This window comes from Lethenteron reissneri, chromosome 15 (assembly GCF_015708825.2).
Source record: "Lethenteron reissneri isolate LAM-NWPU_2019-01 chromosome 15, ASM1570882v1, whole genome shotgun sequence".
NCBI lineage: Eukaryota > Metazoa > Chordata > Hyperoartia > Petromyzontiformes > Petromyzontidae > Lethenteron > Lethenteron reissneri.
The window spans coordinates 13,180,157-13,202,614 of NC_083793.1; the positions used below are offsets into that span (position 1 = coordinate 13,180,157).

The following is a 22,458-nucleotide window of genomic DNA, read 5'->3' on the forward strand; positions in this document are numbered from 1 at the left end:
GAAATCGCCTCGTCGTGTGATCAGTGGCAAGGCCAACGCGGGCCCAGCTGCTGCCGCTGCTGCTGCTACGAGTGGAGGTGGTGGTGGTGGAGGTGGTGGTGGAGGTGGAGGTGGAGGTGGTGGTGGAGGTGGTGGTAGTGGAAATGGTGGTGGTGGAGGTGGTGGTGGTGGAGGAAGTGGTAGTGGTTGTGATGGAGGTGGTGGTGGTGGTGGTGGTGGTGATGGAGGTGGTGGTGGACGTGGTGGTGGACGTGGTGGTGGAGGTGGTGGTGGAAGTGGTGGTGGAGGTGGTGGTGGTGGAGGTGGTGGTGGTGGAGGTGGTGGTGGTGGTGGAGGTGGTGGAGGTGGTGGTGGAGGAGGTGGTGGAAATGGTGGTGGAGGTGGTGGTGGAAGTGGTGGTGATGGAGGTGGTGGTGGTGGTGGTGGTGATGGTGGAGGTGGTGGTGGAGGTGGTGGTGGAGGTGGAGGCCTCCTATGCCAGGCCTCGGGCTCGCATTGTTGGTAAACGACCGCGATCTGAGGTTGTCAAGTTTAACAAAGTGGAGGAGGTTTTCGCGACCAATATAATCGATAGTAGAGGTTTGTGGATTGGATCGCGTGAATATGAATGTGTCGTTAAGCCCGCCACCACCCGACACATCCAATGAGTAAGGTTTGTCACGTAAACTAAACACCAAATAGTGTGTTGGAGAGTAAACCCACGACATGTACAGTTATTACCTTTAATCGCCTTCTTTACGTGGCAAACCTTGCTAATTGACTGTGTCGGGTGGTGCGGATTGCACGACACATCATGTTCACGAGATCGATGAAGCCTCTCTTATTGATGATCTTTTCAAATTGGCCTTCTATTCTTAAACTCGGTCTTGACCATGCGATGCTCTGCTGGACGACATTGTAAGCAGCGCAAATGAAGTAACTTTAGCATTTCGTATTTATTTGGAACTAACAATATGAAGACAATTATATTTTTGTGACAATAGTTTAAGCCATTGTTTAGTGCTGGCCTCTCGTCGTTTTGTGCCTAACAGGCGTTTACCATTTGTTCATCACGGTGTGGAGAGGCCTTCAATCAGTAGCAGCAGCAGCAGCCTGTCAAGCATCTTCACTGTGTGTTCTCTCTCTACTTGTGTGTCTGTCTGTGTGTCTCCGTGTCTATGTTTAGTCTCTCTCGCAAATTTAGCATTCTTTGGAAGAACGTCCATCAACCAAACTCTCTGGTTCTCGCGGTAAAGTCACGTCGCTATAAATAAACTAAAGTAAGTCGCGACGTTTCGCCTGAAGACGGACGCTTGCGTTGCGTTCGAGACGTCGTGATGTAGTTGATTTTCTACCCACGTCACTTTACCGCAAGAACCAAAGAGTGGATTCCTGCAGTCACGAAAGCTTCAAATCAAGGTTCATCAGCCAGGTAGGATGTTGACTCTTGTGTTAGCCGACTCTCTGGGTTGTGTTGCATTATATTTCTAAGTTTACTATGCTTGTTTTCTCATTCATTCGTACCTGATGATGGTTGCTTGTGTTGCAATCGAAACGTCGTATTCTATTATTTAATGTATTTTCTTTCTACGTGGCTTTACCGAAAGAACCATAAAGTTAACAATATAAACAAAATGTTTGCTCTTTTTCACCAATGGGTTTGAAGGATGGTGGCAAGTGTTGTTAAACGATACCTTTCAAACTGAAAACTGCTTACCTGCAGTTCCTCTATTTAAATACACTATCGAAAAAATAATTTACACCCCTCTGTCAATCATCGTGTTCCTCAGTGTGGATTTGTGAACACACTTTGTAAACAGTACGTAAAATAGTACGCGTTTTCAATGCCCTGTTCATATTGTAACCAAGGGTGGCACAGTCGGGTTTTTTACAATCGGGTTTAATTGTCTTTTTATATTAAACCCAATCATCTGAGATTGGGAGAAATCCGGTTTAATTGGTTCTAATTGCAGAACCGCACTTCTCAACGATGGGCTTCATCCATTCCAAGCCAAGGAACTCACTGGCGCCCACGATTGTGGAGAAGCTCGTGTTCATCAAGACCAACCTGCCCGCCGCATTCTACGACTACCCCGTGCCCGACGGCCCCCCGAGTACGATAGCAGCACCGACGAGGAAGCAGCCTAAGCCTTGGATCAGAGTTTCGTGTTCATTAAACCAGGTTTTAATTCCCGGAAATTGGGTTTAATTGTATTAAAGAAAAAACCCGATGCCTGCCTCTGGAAAAATCTGTTTTTTTTCCACCCATGATTGTAACAGGCGTTTATACCAATGTTACTCTACAGAGTAGTGGTTGGCCGCTCTTATCCGCATTGATACGAGCGGTATGTGGGGACTATGGCTTAACCGCAAAAAAAAACATCTGCACAGATGCATATGAGCAAGAGAAGTATTATCAAACAGGAGGAATTAATGGTGCCACACATATCATCTGTTAAATATCTGCAGGTAATAGGATTGTCATCGATTGATCCTGGCTGCAGACATTTGTAGGTCACAAATAACAATGAAGATAAGAGAGCAGTTTCACTTTAGTTTGCATAGCGCGTTATGACAAATAAAGGACTTGAGTCGTGTAGGCAGTTTGATCAGCTTTGGATAAGACTTATGATCCTGCCCATACCCGAGCATGGAGTGCATTCCCTTGTTCAGCTCTTCTGCTCATTCGTCCTCGCTGCTGCGCTTGGACACGACAACAGAATGATCCACCGCCAGGCTGGTCGCGGCGTTTATGTGCGCGGTGGGATGGGATGACCATTAATTAATTATTTACGCTTTTGACTCTCGTTTATTCGAGACCCTGGGGTCCGCCATAAGGTTCAATTGTCCAAGTGTTTGCGGTCCGCAGCCAACCAATCAGTGCACCAGGAGAAACCCCACGCATGCTAGGGGCACACCACTATCCCGTACGGACGTCACAAGTGGAGTCCATGTTCTTGCTGCACCGCTTCCTCCTGAGGAGCCAGGGCACGGGTTCCTCCTCGACGCCCGCGAGAAGGGAGTTTGACACCATCTGTGCGAGACCCACCAACCCTCGCTGCTGCTGCCTCCACGGTGCCATATTACAGGCGTGCGTCGCCATCGCCCTCATCTCTCTCCCTACCAATTCGCCTGTAAGCCACTCGTGTTGTCTCTACCGCGATCGCTCAGCCATTAGCCAACCGCACAATGACTCGGACCATGTCACTTACTCCCCCTCTCCCCCTTCCAAGACTTCTGTCGGGGACCATTGAATTGTTTCCTTTCACGTTATCTTCGTAATCAGTACATTTTGGGATTGAATCCCCTGACAGGTTACGGGAGATGCCGCGCGGGGTGAGCTGTGATCATTCTTTTAGCCGTAACAGGGTTCCGGTGTTCAGGACGTCCTGTTGGTGTCCTCTCACTCACGATAGCCACTGCCATCAACGCTGCCACCTCCCCCCCCCCGTGCGTCTTGCACTTAGGAACCTGTTCGTAGGTTCCATAGCAATGTCAGTCGAGTTAATCAATTGGCATTGTTCAGAGCAATTACCGCCCCCTACCTGCGGAAACTTGGCAGGGCCCTCCAAAGGAAGGAAGATATAGTGAGGCTTGCCACGGTAAACCCGTGTAGGAATAATATAATACACATATCTATTTTTTTAAGGCAAAGTGATTTCCAGGCTCAAATGAGAGTTACAGAGGTACTCATTTCTGGTTTGCAGCTGAGAACCAGCGGTGGAAATTACACATTCCTATGGTGGGAGGGGGGGGGGGTCTGTCCATAAGGCAACGACTGTTGTTTTCGCTACCCAAGATAGGATTGCATGGCACAATAATATAGGATTATTGTGGACCAGGGATACCTCGTGTTCTAGTGGTAGTGCCTAATGCCATGTGCCTACTTGCAAGCCAGCCTAGCAGCATTTAGAAAATGAATCCCGGGGTATAAGTTTCTGGGGAGTCGAGTCCGTAATGTCTGTCCTAAGCCGCTCTGCTTGGCTCTCTTCCCCATGTCCCTCCCCCACGCGCACTCCTAGGATCCCTCCAATGACTCCGGCTCCTCCCGTTCGTCGGGGCGGTGCTGCTCGCTGTGTGGTTCGCACGCGGAACGTGGCACAGAGAGACGTCCCACGCACAGGGAGGTGAGCGGTGCCATTCTCACCACGACTCCCCACAACTCACCACCAAGACACGTCACAACTCGCCACAACTCACCACAACTCGCCACCACTCCCCACAACTCACCACCATTCCCTGCAACTCACCACCAAGACACGTCACAACTCGCTACAACTCGCCACCACACCCTGAACCGCTGACCACCACAACCCGCACCGCTCACCATCACCACACCCTGCACCGCTCACCATCACCACACCCGGCACCGCTCACCATCACCACACCCGGCACCTCTCACCACCACACCCCGCACCGCTCAGCACCACTAAACCCTGCATCACTCACCGCTAGAGTTGCGATATCTTATTGTATGTTTTATTTGAGTGATTTGAGTGATTGATTTCCCTACCAATTGCCGGTTCGATTACTCAACCAATCGGATAACAGATTCTCAGGAGTAGTTTTGTCATGTCCGATCCCGAGGGTCGTTCGCCGTCACAAATGTGCACTGCTCGCTGAAAATATTTCCAAATGGATGCTTCACGTCTCGACACGCCACCCAATGCATAACCAGAACAGCACAATTCTGGTTACATTGGCACAATATTTGTTGCCTATCAGACATTGACATCACATGCGGCAACAAATAATTATGCCACAGTTAAATAGACACCAAAACTGAATAATGAAACTGATTCTCTCATCCCCTGCCAGGTGGTATCAGATTACCGGTGACGGAATCGCAGCTCCTCCGCACTTCGACATCAACGCCATCACCGCCATCATCGTCATCACTGTCACCTCCGCCGTCGTCGCCGGCACCACTACCCCTGGGCAATCACAAGGTCGAAAGTTACTTGCAACTTGCACACTTTCATCCAAGTTCCACTGTTTGAGCCGAGACATCAAAAGCCTGGCATTGGAATTGGTGAGACAAAGATCTCTGATCAAGTCGTTGAGGTATTTTTGGTTGGGGTAGTATGGGTTTCTCTCCTCAGCTCCACCTCTGAAATTGTCATCTGGATCTACGTCTTCCTTTGTCTCTGACTTGCTGCTCTCTTCTAAAGACGGCTGCTCTCTCTCCGGAGGAGTGGGTATGGGTAGCTCATGGTAGTGTGGCACTGGGGTGATGGATGAAGGAAGGTGATAGCAGGTGCATTCATGACAGTCCTACGTTTGGAAGGGTCCACCATGCAGAAGTAGCAGTTGCTTGAGTGGTCAGTGGGTTCTTGCCAAATTCTTGGGATAGCGAACTTCATGGCTCTCTTTTCCCCTCTGTACCATCCTACAAATATACATTTATTTCACCCATGACTAATGTGTAACATATTCTCGCAACATTTTTCATATATGATATATGTTTTCAATAACATTGGAAATTGTAAAACATTTTCAAATTTTAAACTTTTACAATTTAATCTTTTTTAAACAAATTTCATAACGTAAAATTCCGAGCAACAATTGTCCATCTTACCTTCCAGAGTTTTTTTTGCATTGCTCGCAGGTGAAATGAGGTGCCCAGGGTTTGTCTTGATCCCCGACAGGCATGCTGAAATATGCCTTGTCGGCCTCACACATCTTAGCAGATGCTTCCACAGAGTACTTTTTCGCTCTTGTCTTGAAAAATTGGCCACAGATATAGCATAATGTGTCTGCCGGATGCTTGCAGCATTTTGATGCCATCTCAGAAAAATGCAGATATGTATGCACTTAGGCAGTTGGAACTAAGATGAACTGGTGGGCTTAAGGCCCCTGTATTTATACTACTATTTATACAGGTAGGAATAACAGTTCCACACTGCCCACCAGGGATTATTTGTCTGTCGTGCATAGCGACGCCCTCGATTTGTATTTCATAGAGCGCTTCGGGTGGGCTCGGCACCACGTGACGCGCCGCCCCACGCAGCTTGCGCCGCGTGGCACGGATCGCACGAATGCGCTGTCCAACCAAGTTCCTACCTGCCCACTCCGAAGGAACGTGTCATTACTGGAAAGTTCTAGAATGTTCTAGAGGTTACTCCAAGTTTACTCAGCACTGAATCTATCTGGAATGTTCTGGAAAATATGTAAATTCCAAAATATCACTGTCCTGGTCACAAAGTTTGTGGGGAATAATAGCCATTTTCTCTACTTTTGAGGCATAAGTAATATGGAAATAATACTTACTATCCAGGAACAAAAAAATATGTTACACAGTGCATTATTAGTGGTGTAGTAACTACATTATCAGTGGTGTAGTGACTACATTATCAGTGGTGTAGTAACTACATTATCAGTGGTGTAGTGACTACATTATCAGTGGTGTAGTAACTACATTATCAGTGGTGTAGTGACTACATTATCAGTGGTGTAGTGACTACATTATCAATGGTGTAGTAACTACATTATCAGTGGTGTAGTAACTACATTATCAGTGGCGTAGTGACTACATTATCAGTGGTGTAGTGACTACATTATCAGTGGTGTAGTGACTACATTATCAGTGGTGTAGTGACTACATTATCAGTGGTGTGTAGTGACTACATTATCGGTGGTGTAGTGACTACATTATCAGTGGTGTAGTAACTACATTATCAGTGGTGTAGTGACTACATTATCAGTGGTGTAGTAACTAAATTATCAGTGGTGTAGTGACTACATTATCAGTGGTGTAGTGACTACATTATCAGTGGTGTAGTGACTACATTATCAGTGGTGTAGTAACTACATTATCAGTGGTGTAGTGACTACATTATCAGTGGTGTAGTAACTACATTATCAGTATTGTAGTGACTACATTATCAGTGGTGTAATGACTACATTATCAGTGGTGTAGTGACTACATTATCAGTGGTGTAGTGACTACATTATCAGTGGTGTAGTGACTATATTATCAGTGGTGTAGTGACTACATTATCGGTGGTGTAGTGACTACATTATCGGTGGTGTAGTGACTACATTATCAGTGGTGTAGTGACTACATTATCAGTGGTGTGTAGTGACTACATTATCGGTGGTGTAGTGACTACATTATCGGTGGTGTAGTGACTACATTATCAGTGGTGTAGTGACTACATTATCGGTGGTGTAGTGACTACATTATCAGTGGTGTAGTGACTACATTATCAGTGGTGTGTAGTGACTACATTATCGGTGGTGGAGTGACTACATTATCGGTGGTGTAGTAACTACATTATCAGTGGTGTAGTGACTACATTATCAGTGGTGTAGTAACTACATTATCAGTGGTGTAGTGACTACATTATCAGTGGTGGAGTGACTACATTATCAGTGGTGGAGTGACTACATTATCAGTGGTGTAGTGACTACATTATCAGTGGTGTAGTGACTACATTATCAGTGGTGTAGTAACTACATTATCAGTGGTGTAGTGACTACATTATCAGTGGTGGAGTGACTACATTATCAGTGGTGTAGTGACTACATTATCAGTGGTGTAGTGACTACATTATCAGTGGGTGTAGTGAATACATACAGGGTGTAAGTAACACATTATCAGTGGTGTCGTAACTACATTATCAGTGGTGTAGTAACTACATTATCAGTGGTGTAGTGGACTACATTATTCAGTGTGTAGTGACTACATTATCATGGTGTAGTAACTACATTATCAGTGGTGTGAGGGACTACAATTATCAGTGGTGTAGTGACTACATTATCAGTGGTGTAGTGGGACTACATTATCATGGTGTAGTGACTACATATCCGTGGTGTCGTAACTACATTATCAGTGGTTTAGTGGACTACATTATCCGCTCAGCGGGTGCAGCAAGGTGAGGCCCCAATATTGGTTTGTCTCGCACAGTCACACCCTAGAGGCTATTATTAGACATCGCGGCTCCTCTTGCCCTAACCACATCTTGCGTACGCTCACGGTCGTGAACATTTAATGCTGTAGGAGGCGCTCCATCTTCACAAAATGCAGCCATCACAGCTCCGTAGTCACCTCTTTGTAGCATTACTTTACTGCTCTTAACTGAATTGAAATAAAACGTGCAACGTAAATGGAATACTTTTCATTAAAAAAATGTTAACAGCGTTCTCAAGTTTTTTGTTGTATTTTGACGCCCTTGTTGAAATCAAATATCATAGTGGTTGTCAAGGGGGGGGGGGGCAGCTCGTAGCTTTGGCCACCAGCGGGGGGAGGGGGTGGCACCTTGTGCCCCCGCGCTCGCTGCCACGGTAGCTAGGAGATGTTAACTACCTCGCTGGTATACAGGATGCCGTGGGTTCGATCCCCACCTTGAACCCTGCTGTATATTTGGAGTTTGCGGTGTCTCTCTTCACGCGGTCGCGTGCATTTGTTTGTCTCCGGCTTCTCCCCTCCACGTTCTAGAATCAACATCGCGGGGTTTCGAGTATTATTTGTGCAGCAACACACTGACTCGCGATGATATCAGCAGCCACTGCGTCGATCCATCTGCTTTGTGAGAGCCAGGGCGCTTACCTGGTATACAATAACACTGACAAAATAGTTTAGTTCTGCTCCTGGTCGGTCCGTGCAAAGCCTACGGTACTCACTTTGCCGGCCGGCGATGCCGCCTCTCCGGCTGACTGACGTCTCATCATCTCCTCCCTCCTCCTACTAGACCCCACACGCGCGAAGCATTGTAATATTTACGCAAAAATTAAACACCACCCCCGCCCACCCCCACCCTGGCCTTCGCAACACTGACTCACAAGTGGTGACCTCACGTCATGTCCCGCTAATTAAGAATTGGGCATGAGGAGGACTTATCCACAACTCTGTGGCTGTCCGCCTGATGATGCCGATTTGTAATTACAGGCGACACGTCACGGTGCTCGTATTGTAAATGCTGTCGTGGGTTTACTCTCCAACACACAACCACTGAGTGCTGTACTGGAAACGAATTGGCCACGTTTCGTTTACGTGACAAACCTTACTAATTGGCTGCGTCGGGTGATGGCGGGTTTAACGACACATTTATATTCACACGCTCTAACCCAACAAAATCTACAGAGACTCCTCTACTTGGGAACTAGTTGGGTTCCATATGTCTGTTCGTATGTCGATTCGTTCGTAAGTCCAACTTTACGCCTGTAGATTTCGTGAGTAGAGGAGTCCGTGTATTATGGATAATATTCAACCACGCGATGTCTCTTTATCCCGTCCACTCGATCCACGCCCGACCGCCTTTGTCTCCCCCAGTAGCTATGCTGACAATGCACCATGTACGTACTTGAGGCCGAGTCGACCTAGGGGAGGCCCAGGACGTGTTCACACACTCACCCACTCGCCCACAGACTCACCCACTCGCCCACCCACTTCCCCGCACACTCACCCACTCGCCCGCACACTCACCCGCCCAACTCACCCACACACTCACCCACTCGCCCACACTCACCCACTCGCTCACCCACTCGCCCGCACACTCACCCACTCGCCCACCCAACTCACCCACACACTCACCCACTCGCCCGCAGACTCACCCACTCGCTCACCCACTCGCCCGCCCAACTTGCCCACACACTCGCCCACTCTCTCACCCACTCGACTGCACACTCACCCACTCGCCCGCCCAACTCGCTCACACACTCACCCACTCACCCGCAGACTCACCCACTCGCCCACCCACTGGCTCGCCCACTCGCTCGCCCACCCGCTCGCCCACCCGCTCGCTCACCCACTCGGCCGCCCACTCGCCCACCCACACACTCGCCCGCACACTCACCCACTCGCCCACCCACTCGCCCACCCACCCACTCACTCACACACTCACCCACACGCCCACCCACTCACCCACTCGCTCGCCCACCCGCTCACCCACACGTCCACACACTCGCCCACCCACTCACCCACCTGCTCGCCCACCCACTCGCCCACCCACTCGCCCACCCATCCACTCACTCGCCCACCCGCTCGCCCACCCGCTCACCCACCCATCCACACACTCGCCCACCCACTCACCCACCCACCATCACTGGTGAAAGTAACCGAGGCCACCACCCAAGGTCATCAATCATCCCCACATCCTCTTTTAGTTCCTTGCAATGCTCGATTGTTCCCGTCGTCATCAACAGCACCTCGTCTCGCTGCGATATGTACAAATACACAGGACGCGTGTGTGTGGTGCACACGTCCTCCACCTCGCTCCTTCACAGCATCCCCCCCCCCCCTTCCTAGCCCCCCCCTTCCTAGCCCCCCCCCCCCCAGCAGCCCAGGGATAGACAATGAGAATAATCTCGGGATTGTCAGACGCACTCAATAACCCCCCCCCCTGCCCCCCCCCCCCCGTCACGCTACGTTAAAGCAAAAGTTTGGGAGTGCGTCTTATACTCCGGTAGCTGTGTACGGTGTTAACTTTATTTACACCGGGAAGACATCTGGAGTGGTGTCTTACTTCCCGGATCGTGTCTTATACTCCGGAGAAAACGGGGGTAACGATTATTCATCGATTAATTATCGATTATTTACATTGATTAGTTTTTGGCTCCAGGTATGTTGCATAGAGTATGTTCACGCCCGCGAACGAGTGTCGATTCTTCTTATTACTTTTAACCCGGCACGCGGAGGCACCCGCAACGAACAGAGTTGCTGGACAGTCGGCTCGGGAATCACGAGACGGAACGACACCGCCAACGCAGACGGAACGACACCGACACCACCAACGCAGACGGAACGACACCGACACCACCAACGCAGACGGAACAAACGACACGAACAATCGGACAAAACGACGCAACCGAGACGGCACGAACGAGGCAGACTCTCACCCCCCCTCCCTCCCTGAGATGATAAATCTCGACTCCAGAGTCCCAGAATCCGCAACCTTCGCCCGAATCTCTCGGCGTGCGGAGGTGGCGAGGTGAACGCACGCAGGGACTGTCTGCTTCGGGTTGCCACCTGTCCCGGGGTGGCAACCTCGTTATTGAAGAGGCAGCTCTGACGTCCTCCTGGGAGAGCCGAGCCCCCCCCACACCCCCTACCCCCCTCTAACCCCCAACCCCCCCCCCTCCGCGTGTGTACGATATCCTCTTGCCCACGAGACGTCCCGGTTTTTGTGAACTCGGAAGTGGCAACCCCGCCCCACGTCCACCGCCCCCCCCCCCCCGGGGTTGCGTGCGGTACAGAGGAGACGCGTTCACATCCATAGCCGGCAGTGTCCCTGAAGAGTTCCATTTGTGGCGATAGTTCCGCCCACCCCCCTGGTAGCCAAACCACTGTCCCCCGTGTCACCCCCCCCCCTCCCCGCTGTCACCTGGAACTGGCCGTTCTTCAGTCTGTCGCGTTGCCCGGATTATTTTTACCACGACGCCGGTGGGGGGGGGGGGGTCAATGTTTACTCGTCCTTCATGACGGCGCTGGCGGCTGAACCCACCGACCCACCCGGCCCCCAACATAAAGCGGCACCGGGCAGGGAGGAAAGTGAAAGGGGGAAGCCGTTCGGTTGTGGCCGATGGGCCACGAGTCGCGGGGTTCCTGTTCCTCCTCTTCCGCCCCCAATCCACGGCGTCCTACCGACGCCGCACGCCACCGGTGATTGCCAAACGAAGCCGTGGCGTGACGCAGCAAACGCGCGCTGCTGGTTCGCATTAAGATCGAGATCGTGTGCACGTGTGTGTGTGCACGTGTGTGTATGTGTGCACGTGTGTGTGTGTGTGCACGTGTGTGTGTGTGCCCCACGTGACACGGACGAGCGTCGGTTTAAATGGAGACACTGCGCGAGTCGACGAAGGCCGCCTGGCGCAGCGCCACACACAATGTCTTTGTGGCGCCAGCAGCACGGGCCAGGCGCAACATAAAACAACCTCTCCTCGCTTCCAGCGCACTCCAGGTGATGTGGTCGTAGGTGTCTGGAGATGGCATCGCGTCAGATCACGCGTCCTGTCATCATCATCCCCATCATCATCCTCTCATCAGCAAGCAACATCATCATCATCCCCATCATCATCCTCTCATCAGCAAGCAACATCATCATCATCCCCATCATCCTCTCATCAGCAAGCAACATCATCATCAATACCACGTCCATCACCAATCACCACTCTAAAAACATTACCATCAAACATTGCCCTCATCATCACCACCGCCGATGCCATCATCACCATTGTCAGCAGCATTATCACCATTGTCAGCAGCATCAATACTATCGTTATTATCATCTCCATCACCATTGTCATCATTATCAGCAGCATCACCATTATCATCGGCATCATCACCATTATCAGCATCATTGTCATCACCACTAGCAGCAGCAGCAGCATCACCATTAGCAGCATCATAACGTATTCTTCGTTGGAGGCGAACGCAGGCTCACGAACAGAATTTGCGACTTCTCGGATCGCAGTGGTGGTGGGGGGGGCGGTGAGGACCTCCCACAACCCCCCTCTCCGGTGGTGGTGGGGGCCACTCTGTAGACGTCCACCCGTTGTTTACTTTCGTAGAGTCCAGTTTCCGAAGGTCAAAGCCTTCCACCGAGGGGCAGCGGGGGTGGGGGTTGTGTGTCGAGGGGGGTAGAAGGCGGGGTGGGGGGGGCCTCAGTACATGTCCTTGAAGATCTCCTGCAGCAGGGGTGGCATCGCCGTGTCGGCCTCCGTGCGCCGAATGTCGTGCACCATCTGGGCGTGCTCGGCCACCAGCTGGCGCAGGTCGGAGAGCTTCTGCAGCAGCTTGGGGAAGAGGAACGAGCTCTCGGGGTGGCTGCGCCGCAGCTGCAGGTCGAGCGCCTGCAGCACGCGCTCCTGCATCCGCTCCACGGGGCCCACGTCCAGGAGGCCGGGTCGGTCTGGGCGCGGGCAAGGGGAGCGACGTTTAGAAAGCGTCGAGGGGAAACCTTCGCCCGCCGAGACTTTCACGTGGCGCGCAACGCGGGGTTTTTTTCGTTTGCGCTCGCAGGGAGGGAGGAGGGGAGGGAGGAGGGTGATTCAGAGGTTCGAGAAAATCCACAGGCAAGCGGGAAAGGAAGGCCCAGAGTTGTTCGCCCACAATTGTCCAAGCTCTGCCGTCCTTGCAGTGGAACGTCCAACTGGGGACAGTGAGCGGTGGACACACGGCACAGGAAAGCGCGAGTTCCCCGGACAACACGTGTGCAAACGGGGAGTTGATGCTCCATCGTCGACGGATATCATCCCACTTGCCGTACCGCCAGCGTACCCCGGCCAGGGTGCGGAGGGAGTTTCTTGAACGTCTACGCGATCCGTCAACCCTCACGGCCTCTGCGGTGCCGGGTTCCAGGCCACGCTGCGTGACCGCCATGGGGTCCTGTATCGAATTTAACGCAGAATGTCGGGACAGGTGCTCCTAGCAAGGGCCTATGGACGCACAAAGATCCCCCGTATAGCCTCAATAGACGCTTGGGACAAGTGCAGTTTGGCGAGCACCTATGAAGGCCGGCACGACACGTTATGGGGTGTCCAACGCCACGCCAGGCCGCCTTTGTCTCCCCAGTGGCGATGTTTACGTATCGAAGCAGGTACTCATTTGAGGCTTAGTCGACCTAGGGGAGGCCCTGAACCGATTCAGATATTCGTCACTGGTGTTGGCCGTGAGCAGGAATCGAACTCGGGTCACTGGGTTCGTAGTGCGGCATGCTTATCGCTATAAAGGCAAAGATCCCCCGTGCAGCCTTAACAGACTGCTGGGGAAAGTGCTGTGAGCACCTATGAAGGCTGGGACGGCACACGAGGGGGTGCGTGGCCAGCACCACACTCGGCCGCCTTCGTCTCCCCAGTGGCGCTTATTTTACCCACCGCACCAGGTTATACGACTGCTATGAGACACACGGACATACACACACACTCACACGCGTGTACACAAAGACAAATATCCCGTAACCCACTGTTGGCGCAAGTGCTGAAACGCAGGGAATACAGACGCAGAAGGAAGGCCACCACGTGGCCTCGGTAGCCACGTGACTGCACTGCCACCTGCTGCCCGCAGCGTCGCTCTGCAGCCGACATCATCTCGCCAAGGAGCACGAAGCCAGCGAGCGCTCTTCGTTCTCAGGCCACCGCGAGCCACTGGGGGGCTTTAGTGCCCCCCCCCCCTCCCGAACGTGAAAACTCCCCCCAACATCGTCGTCGTGCTGCTGTCACAAACCCAACAATGGTTTCACATGGTGTGGCGGCCCCTCGCACGGATGATGTCTGATCGGCCAAAGTGCCCCCCTTCCCCTCCCACGTCAACTCCGGCGGTCATCCTCGCAGCAGCGGCGGCGGTAGCAGCAGCAGCAGCGGCGGCAGCTCCAGGCTGCTGCCATCGAACACAGACGGCGGCGGTCACCGCATCGCGCGGCGCTTTCGGATGCGCTTTCTGCGGCCGTCTGGAACGCCTCTTCGCTCCAAAAAAAGGAATCAACTGGGAGCTGTGCACTTTTAAATCGTCCTCTAGATTGACTAATTAATTTCTTTAGAAACTGCGTTTTGTGTTTATTTTGTTGTTTTCGCGCCTGCATCTCCGATGAGCACGGGTGGCTACGTAGGCTGGGACCACACCCAGTCACCTTTGTCTCCCCACTTAACTCATCATCATCGTCGTCGGTCACCTGTGCGTGACTTGTGCTCTTTGGCACCAACCTTGGTTTCAAGATATCGCACAGCCATAAACCGCACACACCCCCACACACACGGATTACACACACACATTACACACACATTTACAAACAGATATTACACAGGTTACACACAAAGACAAAGATCCCGCGTATAGCCTGTAACCGACTTGGGGCAAGTGCTGTTAGTGAGAACCTATGAAGGCCGGCACGGCACACGAGGGGGTGGGTGACCAACATCACGCCCGGCCGCCTTTGTCTCCCCAGTGGCAATGTTTACAAATTGCACCAGGTACTCATTTTGAGGCTGAGTCGACCTAGAGGAGGCCCAAGACCGGTTCAGATAATCGTCACCGCTGTTGGCCATGAGCGGAAATCGAACTCGGGTAGCCAGGTCCGTAGTGCAGCACGCTAACCGCTACACTACCGCTCCCCACCCACCCACCCACCCCGCCACACACACCAACCTCGCCACACACGTCCACCCACCCTACCACTTACCCACCCACCCTGCCACACACCCACCCACCCTGCCACACACCCCCACCCTACCACTCACACCCACCCACCCTGCCACACACACCCATCCACCCTACCACTCACACCCACCCACCCTGCCACACACACCCATCCACCCTACCACTCACACGCCACCCACCCTACCACTTACCCACCCACCCTGCCACACACACCCACCCCGCCACACCCACCCACCCTACCACTTACCCACCCACCCTACCACTTACCCACCCACCCTGCCACACACACCCACCCCGCCACACCCACCCACCCTACCACTTACCCACCCACCCTACCACTTACCCACCCACCCTGCCACACCCACCCACCCTACCACTTACCCACCCACCCACCCTACCACTTACCCACCCACCCTACCACTTACCCACCCACCCTGCCACTCACACCCACCCACCCTGCCACACACCCACCCACCCTACCACTTACCCACCCACCCTGCCACACCCACCCACCCTACCACTTACCCACCCACCCACCCTACCACTTACCCACCCACCCTGCCACACCCACCCACCCTGCCACTCACACCCACCCACCCTGCCACTCACACCCACCCACCCTACCACTTACCCACCCACCCTGCCACACCCACCCACCCTACCACACACACCCACCCACCCTACCACTTACCCACCCACCCTGCCGCTCACACCCACCCACCCTGCCACTCACACCCACCCACCCTACCACACACACCCACCCACACACACCCATCGTGCCAGTGCAGCGCTCTAACCGCGACACTACTGCTCTCCACACGCGCACATTACACACACACAGATTACACGTACACGGATTACACGTACTGATTACACACACAGATTACACGTACAGAATACACAGATATTACACGTACACAGATTACACACATACAGATTACATGTACTGATTATATACACACGGAAGCCGATCTTAATACCGCTGGTACCAGCCATCGGCTAGTCCACTCAGCTCCACATCCTCTTGTACCGCATCAGCTCCATCTCTTCTCCAGCTCGTTTGGCCCCCTCTAGCAATCCCTTCACTTCAATCCCACTGCCCATCACCTAACCCTCAACCCTTGGACCCCCCCTCTCCATGACCGCCGTCTAACCCCCCCCCATCCCCCGGCCCAGAATGATGTCTCTCTGGGCCTGCGCCGGTCAAGAGGGGGGCGATCAATCGATCAGTCAATCGGTGTCTCTCGCACAGGATGATGGCGCTCTGGGCACCATGGTGGCTAGGAGATGGGAGATGTTAACTACCACGCCTGGTATACAGGAGAACGTGAGTTCGATCCTAACCCTGACGCCTGCTGTGTATTTCTTTCCCCGTGGTCACGTGGATTTTTCTCCGGGTCCTCCGGTTTTGCACTCAACATTTAGAATCAACGTCGCGTGTTTAGAGAATTTGACTGCTATAAATGTCCATACGTCAACGAGCCACTTCGTCGAGCTGTCATCTGTGACAGCCTGCAGATCGCTCCTGAACAAGCGCTACGTAGCTCAGTGGGTCCTACCTGGTGCAATAAGAAAACGAGTTCAGTGCCAGACTGCACATCGCAGGCGGCGGCGACGCATCGGTGTCTCTCACCGCCACAAGGTGATGGGGAGCTCGTTTGGCTACGTGTGGCGCGAAAGAAGTTCAACACAGAGCCCAGAATGAACACCACAGACGGAGGGGGGGGGGGCGACCGATCGATCGACCGGTCAGTGTTTCTCACCGCCGCACAGGATGATGGCGGCGACGTAGAGAGCCAGGTCGGTGTCGTCCAGCGCCAGGGCGTTGAACCGCACCGAGAACACAAACTTGGGCTCGAGGACGTGGCAAAAGGGCGTGCGCAGCGAGCGCAGGAACTCGCGCGTGATGAACGCCGTGCCGTACGCCATGAGCAGCCCGTCCTTGTTGATCTGGGCAGCCAGCATCGCGAAGATCACCTCGTACACACCGTACTGGCGTGGCGGGCACACGGGCACACAGGGCAAGCTGGAGTTAGTCATCGAGCTCCAGTGACGGTAATTCCATAAGGCTCAACCGTCGTGGTGAGCTGTAGCTCCTCCCTTTCTGTGCCAGCCCCGCCCACTTCCATATAGCCACGCCCACCCACTCACTCGCCCCTACTAGCTCGCAGGCCCCGCCCACCCCACTGCCAACCCTTGCCCACGTAGGCCCGCCCCACCGCTCAGATAGCCCCGCCCACTACGCAGTTAGCCCCGCCCACTACGCAGTTAGCCCCGCCCACTAACCGGGTAGCCGCGCCTTCGCCCGCCCCTCCCCCGGGACACACCTTGAGCAGCGTGACCTGGTCGTTGAGGTCGAGGGCCATGAAGCCCGGGATGCTTTTGGCGAACTCGGTGACCTCCCGCACGGACTCCACCACGCGGTAGTGGCAGCGGTTGAAGATGCGGATCTCCGGCGCGCCCTTCCGCAGCAGGTCGGCCTGAGCGTCGGCACCGCAGCCTCCTCCGCCGACGCCGCCGCCGCTCACCACGGTGATGAAGATGCGGTCGTTGCCGAGCACTCGGCCGCGCGCCGCCGCATCGCACGCCGCCCCGTCGTCCCCCGTGGCGCCACCGGCGCCGCCGCAGGCTCCGCCGCAGCCGCCACAGCCGCCCCCGCCGGTGGCGACGCTGGCGAGGCTGACGCCGATGGCGCCGCTGCTCTCGTGAATGGTGCCGTAGCCCAGCTTGTGCAGGATAGTGTCCTCTGCCCGGGCGAGCGAGTCGTGGTCGTGGATCACCACCTGCCGGGATGTGGCGGACCGAGAGACGAAATCGTCAGGGTCGGACGTCGCTAAACCGAGTGCGCCAAAAGCCGGACGGTGCCGCATCGTCAATGTAAAGGCACCACCCTACAATTGCGTGTTCGTGGCACTGCATGGAGACTTACAAAGAGACGAATAGAATTAGATAAGAGATCCACACACAATGGACGCACCGACTTATACAGAGACCCAGGTTTATAACTGAATATTTTCCATGTCACTGATAGACTACAGGAGACGACCGTGATGACGTGTAGACTCCACAGCGATGGCAAGAGGCTGTATACTGGACGTGGCATGCCGGGGGGTGCCAAGAATTCCCCCAGGGTCGCTGACCTGGCTCAACATCTCTTTGTATTGATTGATTTATTTAGTTTCCTAGCTGCTATTGATGAAACGAGCTGAAAATCTCAACACAGGACAACAGAGCTTCGGCAATCAGCCAGCGGCCACATCTGTCCCCCCCTCCATTGTCTCTGAGTCTCGCCTCCCTCCCCTTCCGTCTCTCCGTCTCCGAGGACCGCGAGGGAAGGCGAACCGCGCGTTTCCGCTGATTCCTCGTGCCGCCCTGCCGCCCACGATGCTCACCGCACTGCCAGCCGCCTTGCCGGCCAGGATGGCCTGCGCCCGGGCCTTGGAGAGCGGGAAGATACGGAGGTAGGCCTCCTGGATGACGCGCGCCAGCGAGCGCAGGTCACCCGCCGCAGCCGCCTCCGTCTCCCCCGCCCCCCCTCCTCCTCCTCCGCCGCCCCCCCCCGCCACCATTCCCGAGACCCCCCCCACCGCCAAGCACCGGGGCGGCCCCCCACCGGTGCCGCGGGCTCCCCCCCCACCCCCCCCGCCGCCGCGTGAGACCAGGAGGGCGGAGGCCGAGATGGGCCCTCCCACGAGCCCGTTGGCGCACACCTCGGCGATGAGCCGCTCCTTCTCTGCCTGGGGCATCCTCCCGAACCGGATCGCTGTGGGTGCCACGCAGTCACCGCCACCGTCGTCGTCGTCATTCAACAGAATCTATCTGCTGCCGGATGCCGACATCCTCACGATCACGGCAAAAGGCGTTTATCATTATCATTATCGTCGTCATCATCATCATCATCGTCGTCATCGTTATGGTCATCGTCATGATCATCACCATCGTCATCATCGTTATGGTCATCGTCATGATCATCACCATCGTCATCATCGTTATGGTCAGCGTCATGATCATCATCATCATGGTTATCATCGTTATTGTCACTATCCACTGCTGTACGAAGGCCTCCCCCAAGTCGTTGTCTCTCCGGGCGATCTCAATCACCGCGCTCACCCTCGTGCGACATGCCCACGCCGAGGCACTTCTGGAAGCGGCAGTGCTGGCACTTGTTCCGACTCTTCTTCTGGATCTTGCAGCGCTGCTCACACTTCTCGTACTCCAGCTTCATGCGGATCGTGCGGCGGAAGAATCCCTGGGAGGAGGGAGGAGGAGAGGGGAGGGAGGAGGGAGAGAAGGAGAGTTAGAGAGAGTGCGTCACCAGCTAACAAGTGGATGCTCCCACACGGTGGAGCCGTCGCCGCAACGGCCGTGACAGCGGCACTGAGAACCCGGCACGGGGATTTCGCAGCCAGGGCTCTGATGCACTGCCGAGTTTAGTGTTAGGCCGCGTAACGATCGGCGGTGAAGGGTTCGTATCGAATCAACGGAACTGTGTCGCCCAAGTAGGAATAAACGGTTGTACGGCTGCCTCGGCATTATTATCATCGCACAAGGCGGGATGCTGCTGGGTGCTTCTAGATGCTACCCACGCGCCTCAATCTTTGTTCCGCCTGTGTACGCATCTCACGTGTTATCGCGGACCGTGCTTTATTACCTTAACTATTATGCAATATTTATTATAACGCGATGTTTCCATAACGCGGCGTTCTTCAGGAAAGCAACAACAACTACTACCGCGCTGTAGGATAAAACGGACTGTGATCATCATCCACATGTCTAAAGTGGCGCATCTCATCCGCGGATCCCAATTCGCCACCACCGTGTATGGAAAGCCAGGAGAGTAAACAGAAACTGCAGGGTGAAACGGCCAGAATTATGGGGTTGAGCCCAATTTAAAGAGGTAAGCTTCCCAGAGAGGTCCTATGATGTAGCTGCTGACCCTGATGGTGGCATTGTCTTTGTGCTGTTCGCCTTTTGGCGATGTCCTCTGGTCTAACTCTGTTTGAGACGAGGCTCTAAAGAAAGCTGTCTCTGGCGTGGACCAATCAGTTTCAAAGACAATGTACATACTATCAGAGCATGTGTTTTGTTTGCATGTTCACCACAAGTATATGTGGTTAATGCAGACGTGATTCCTTGCAAAAGGTTTTGGTTTGGTGTTTTAACATCTTAACTGTTTTATTGCCAGAAAGGGTAAACCCTATTCTTACATTCCAAGAGAGACTTACAGATATCTAACGACTCCGATTGTCTTCTCACTGCACTGGGAAAATCCCGATGGGCCCTGCAGGAACAGAGCCTCGACCTCGGGAGTGCTGAGAAGGCGATCGAAAGATCTCGGCGACCTCGTTGGGAGTGTACAGAGGGATCAGCTGCTGCAAATGTTTGCTTTGGCTGCGTGGGGTGGGTGGAGAGTTTACGACGAGCCTTTGGTGGGAACGCCACACGGCCAGCAACCAAGCAAAGCGTGGTCGCGAACCGTCGACACGGAGAGACAACGCAGGCTCCATCACAGCGACCCTCGTGACGAGTGGAGTAATTGAAGGCACGGTGGCGAGATGTTAACTACCTCGCCTGGTATGCGGGAGGTCCTGGGGTTCGATCCCGACCCTCACTCTTGTACATATGGAGTTTGGAGTGCCTCCCTCTCTCCCCGTGGATTTTCCTCCGGGTCCTCTGGTTTCTCCCTCCAGATTTAGAATCAACATTACAAGTGATAAGCCACTTTGTTGAGCTATCACTTGTGATGGCCAGGCTGCTTCTTAAAAAGAGCTACGTAGCTCAGTGGGGCCTTACCTGGTAAAATAAAAAAGTAATTTAGTTTAAATTGCGATGACGATGATGATTGCAATAATCGTCTTTATTTACAGAGCGCCTTCCGTACCACTGCGGTTTCAGGGGCACTTTGCCCGATTTATGACAAAACATTTAAACATTTACAGAGACGAGCTTGCACACACGCACACGCAGACACACGCACACACACACTCACACACATGCACATACACGCAGACACATGCACACACACAAGCACACAAAGGCACAGACGCAGACATAAAAAATGCACATGCACACAGGCACACAAGCACACAAGCACACGCACGCACATATGCGCACACACACACGCAGACACACAAATGCACACAAGCACACACACACGCAGACGTGCGCGTTCGCGTTGTAAAAATAACAAACCAAAAAATCCCTCGTGAAGTGATAAAAAATACATCAAGAGAAGGTAAACAATGAGAAAAGTGGTAAAATAACACGCAATGCCAGGGTGAGCTCAGATTACGACGCCACCGCCATCACCGCTGCCACTTCCGCCACCGCCGCCACCACCACCACAACCACCACCACCGCTGCCACCACCACCACAACCACCACCACCACCGCCGCCACCACCACCACTACCGCCGCCACCACCGTCACCACCACCACCGCCGCCACCACCACAACCACCACCACCGCCGCCACCGCCGCCACCACAACAACACCACCGCCACCACAACAACACCACCACAACACCACCGCCGCCACCACAACACCACCGCCGCCACCACCGCCGCCGGCACCACCACCACCACAACTGCCACCACCGCCGGCACCAGCACCGCCGCCTGCCCCACCTTGCACCCCTCGCAGGCGTGGACCCCGTAGTGGAAGCCGGAGGCGCGGTCCCCGCACACGCGGCACTCGATGGGCAGCGCTGCCACCCCCAGCGCCAGCACCGGCACCTCGGGGGCCGTGCGCGGCGTCGTGTGCGGTGGCGGCGCCGCGCCGAGATCAGCGTAGCCGGCGTAGGCGCCGTAGCCGGCGTCCTGGCCCTCGACGCTGCCGAAGTCCGGGCCCGGCCAGGGCTTGGAGGGCGAGTCGGCAGGGGTAGAGAAGGGCGCGGAGTCGGACTCTGCGAGGAGACGGAGAGGGAGGGAGACACAGAGAGCGAGAGACAAAGAGCGAGAGACACAGAGAGCGAGAGACAGAGAGGGAGACACAGAGAGTGAGAGACAGAGAGGGAGACAGAGAGTGAGAGACAGAGAGCGAGACACAGAGAGGGAGAGACAGAGAGCGAGAGACACAGAGCGAGAGACAGAGAGTGAGAGACAGAGAGCGAGAGACAGAGAGGGAGAGACAGAGAGCGAGAGACAGAGAGTGAGAGACAGAGAGGGATACAGAGGGAGAGACAGAGAGGGAGAGACAGAGAGCGAGAGACAGAGAGTGAGAGACAGAGAGCGAGAGACAGAGAGGGAGAGACAGAGAGCGAGAGACAGAGAGTGAGAGACAGAGAGCGAGAGACAGAGAGGGAGAGACAGAGAGCGAGAGACACAGAGCGAGAGACAGAGAGCGAGAGACAGAGAGGGAGACACAGAGAGTGAGAGACAGAGGGG

The 22,458-nt window shown here is 54.1% G+C and overlaps 1 protein-coding gene across 1 annotated transcript; it reads right to left on the minus strand.

Annotated features, from left to right (window-relative positions):
• Positions 1-10,340: 10,340 nt before the first annotated feature.
• Positions 10,341-21,974, minus strand: LOC133342738 (peroxisome proliferator-activated receptor alpha-like). The gene is made up of 7 exons (XM_061552092.1): positions 21,700-21,974; positions 19,184-19,322; positions 18,733-18,836; positions 18,466-18,588; positions 17,401-17,856; positions 16,837-17,065; positions 10,341-12,830 (listed from the first exon to the last, which is right to left on the minus strand). Exons 2-7 carry the CDS (start codon positions 19,296-19,298, stop codon positions 12,583-12,585), a joined length of 1,275 nt encoding a protein of 424 aa, XP_061408076.1. The 5' UTR covers positions 19,299-19,322; positions 21,700-21,974; the 3' UTR covers positions 10,341-12,582.
• Positions 21,975-22,458: the final 484 nt, after the last annotated feature.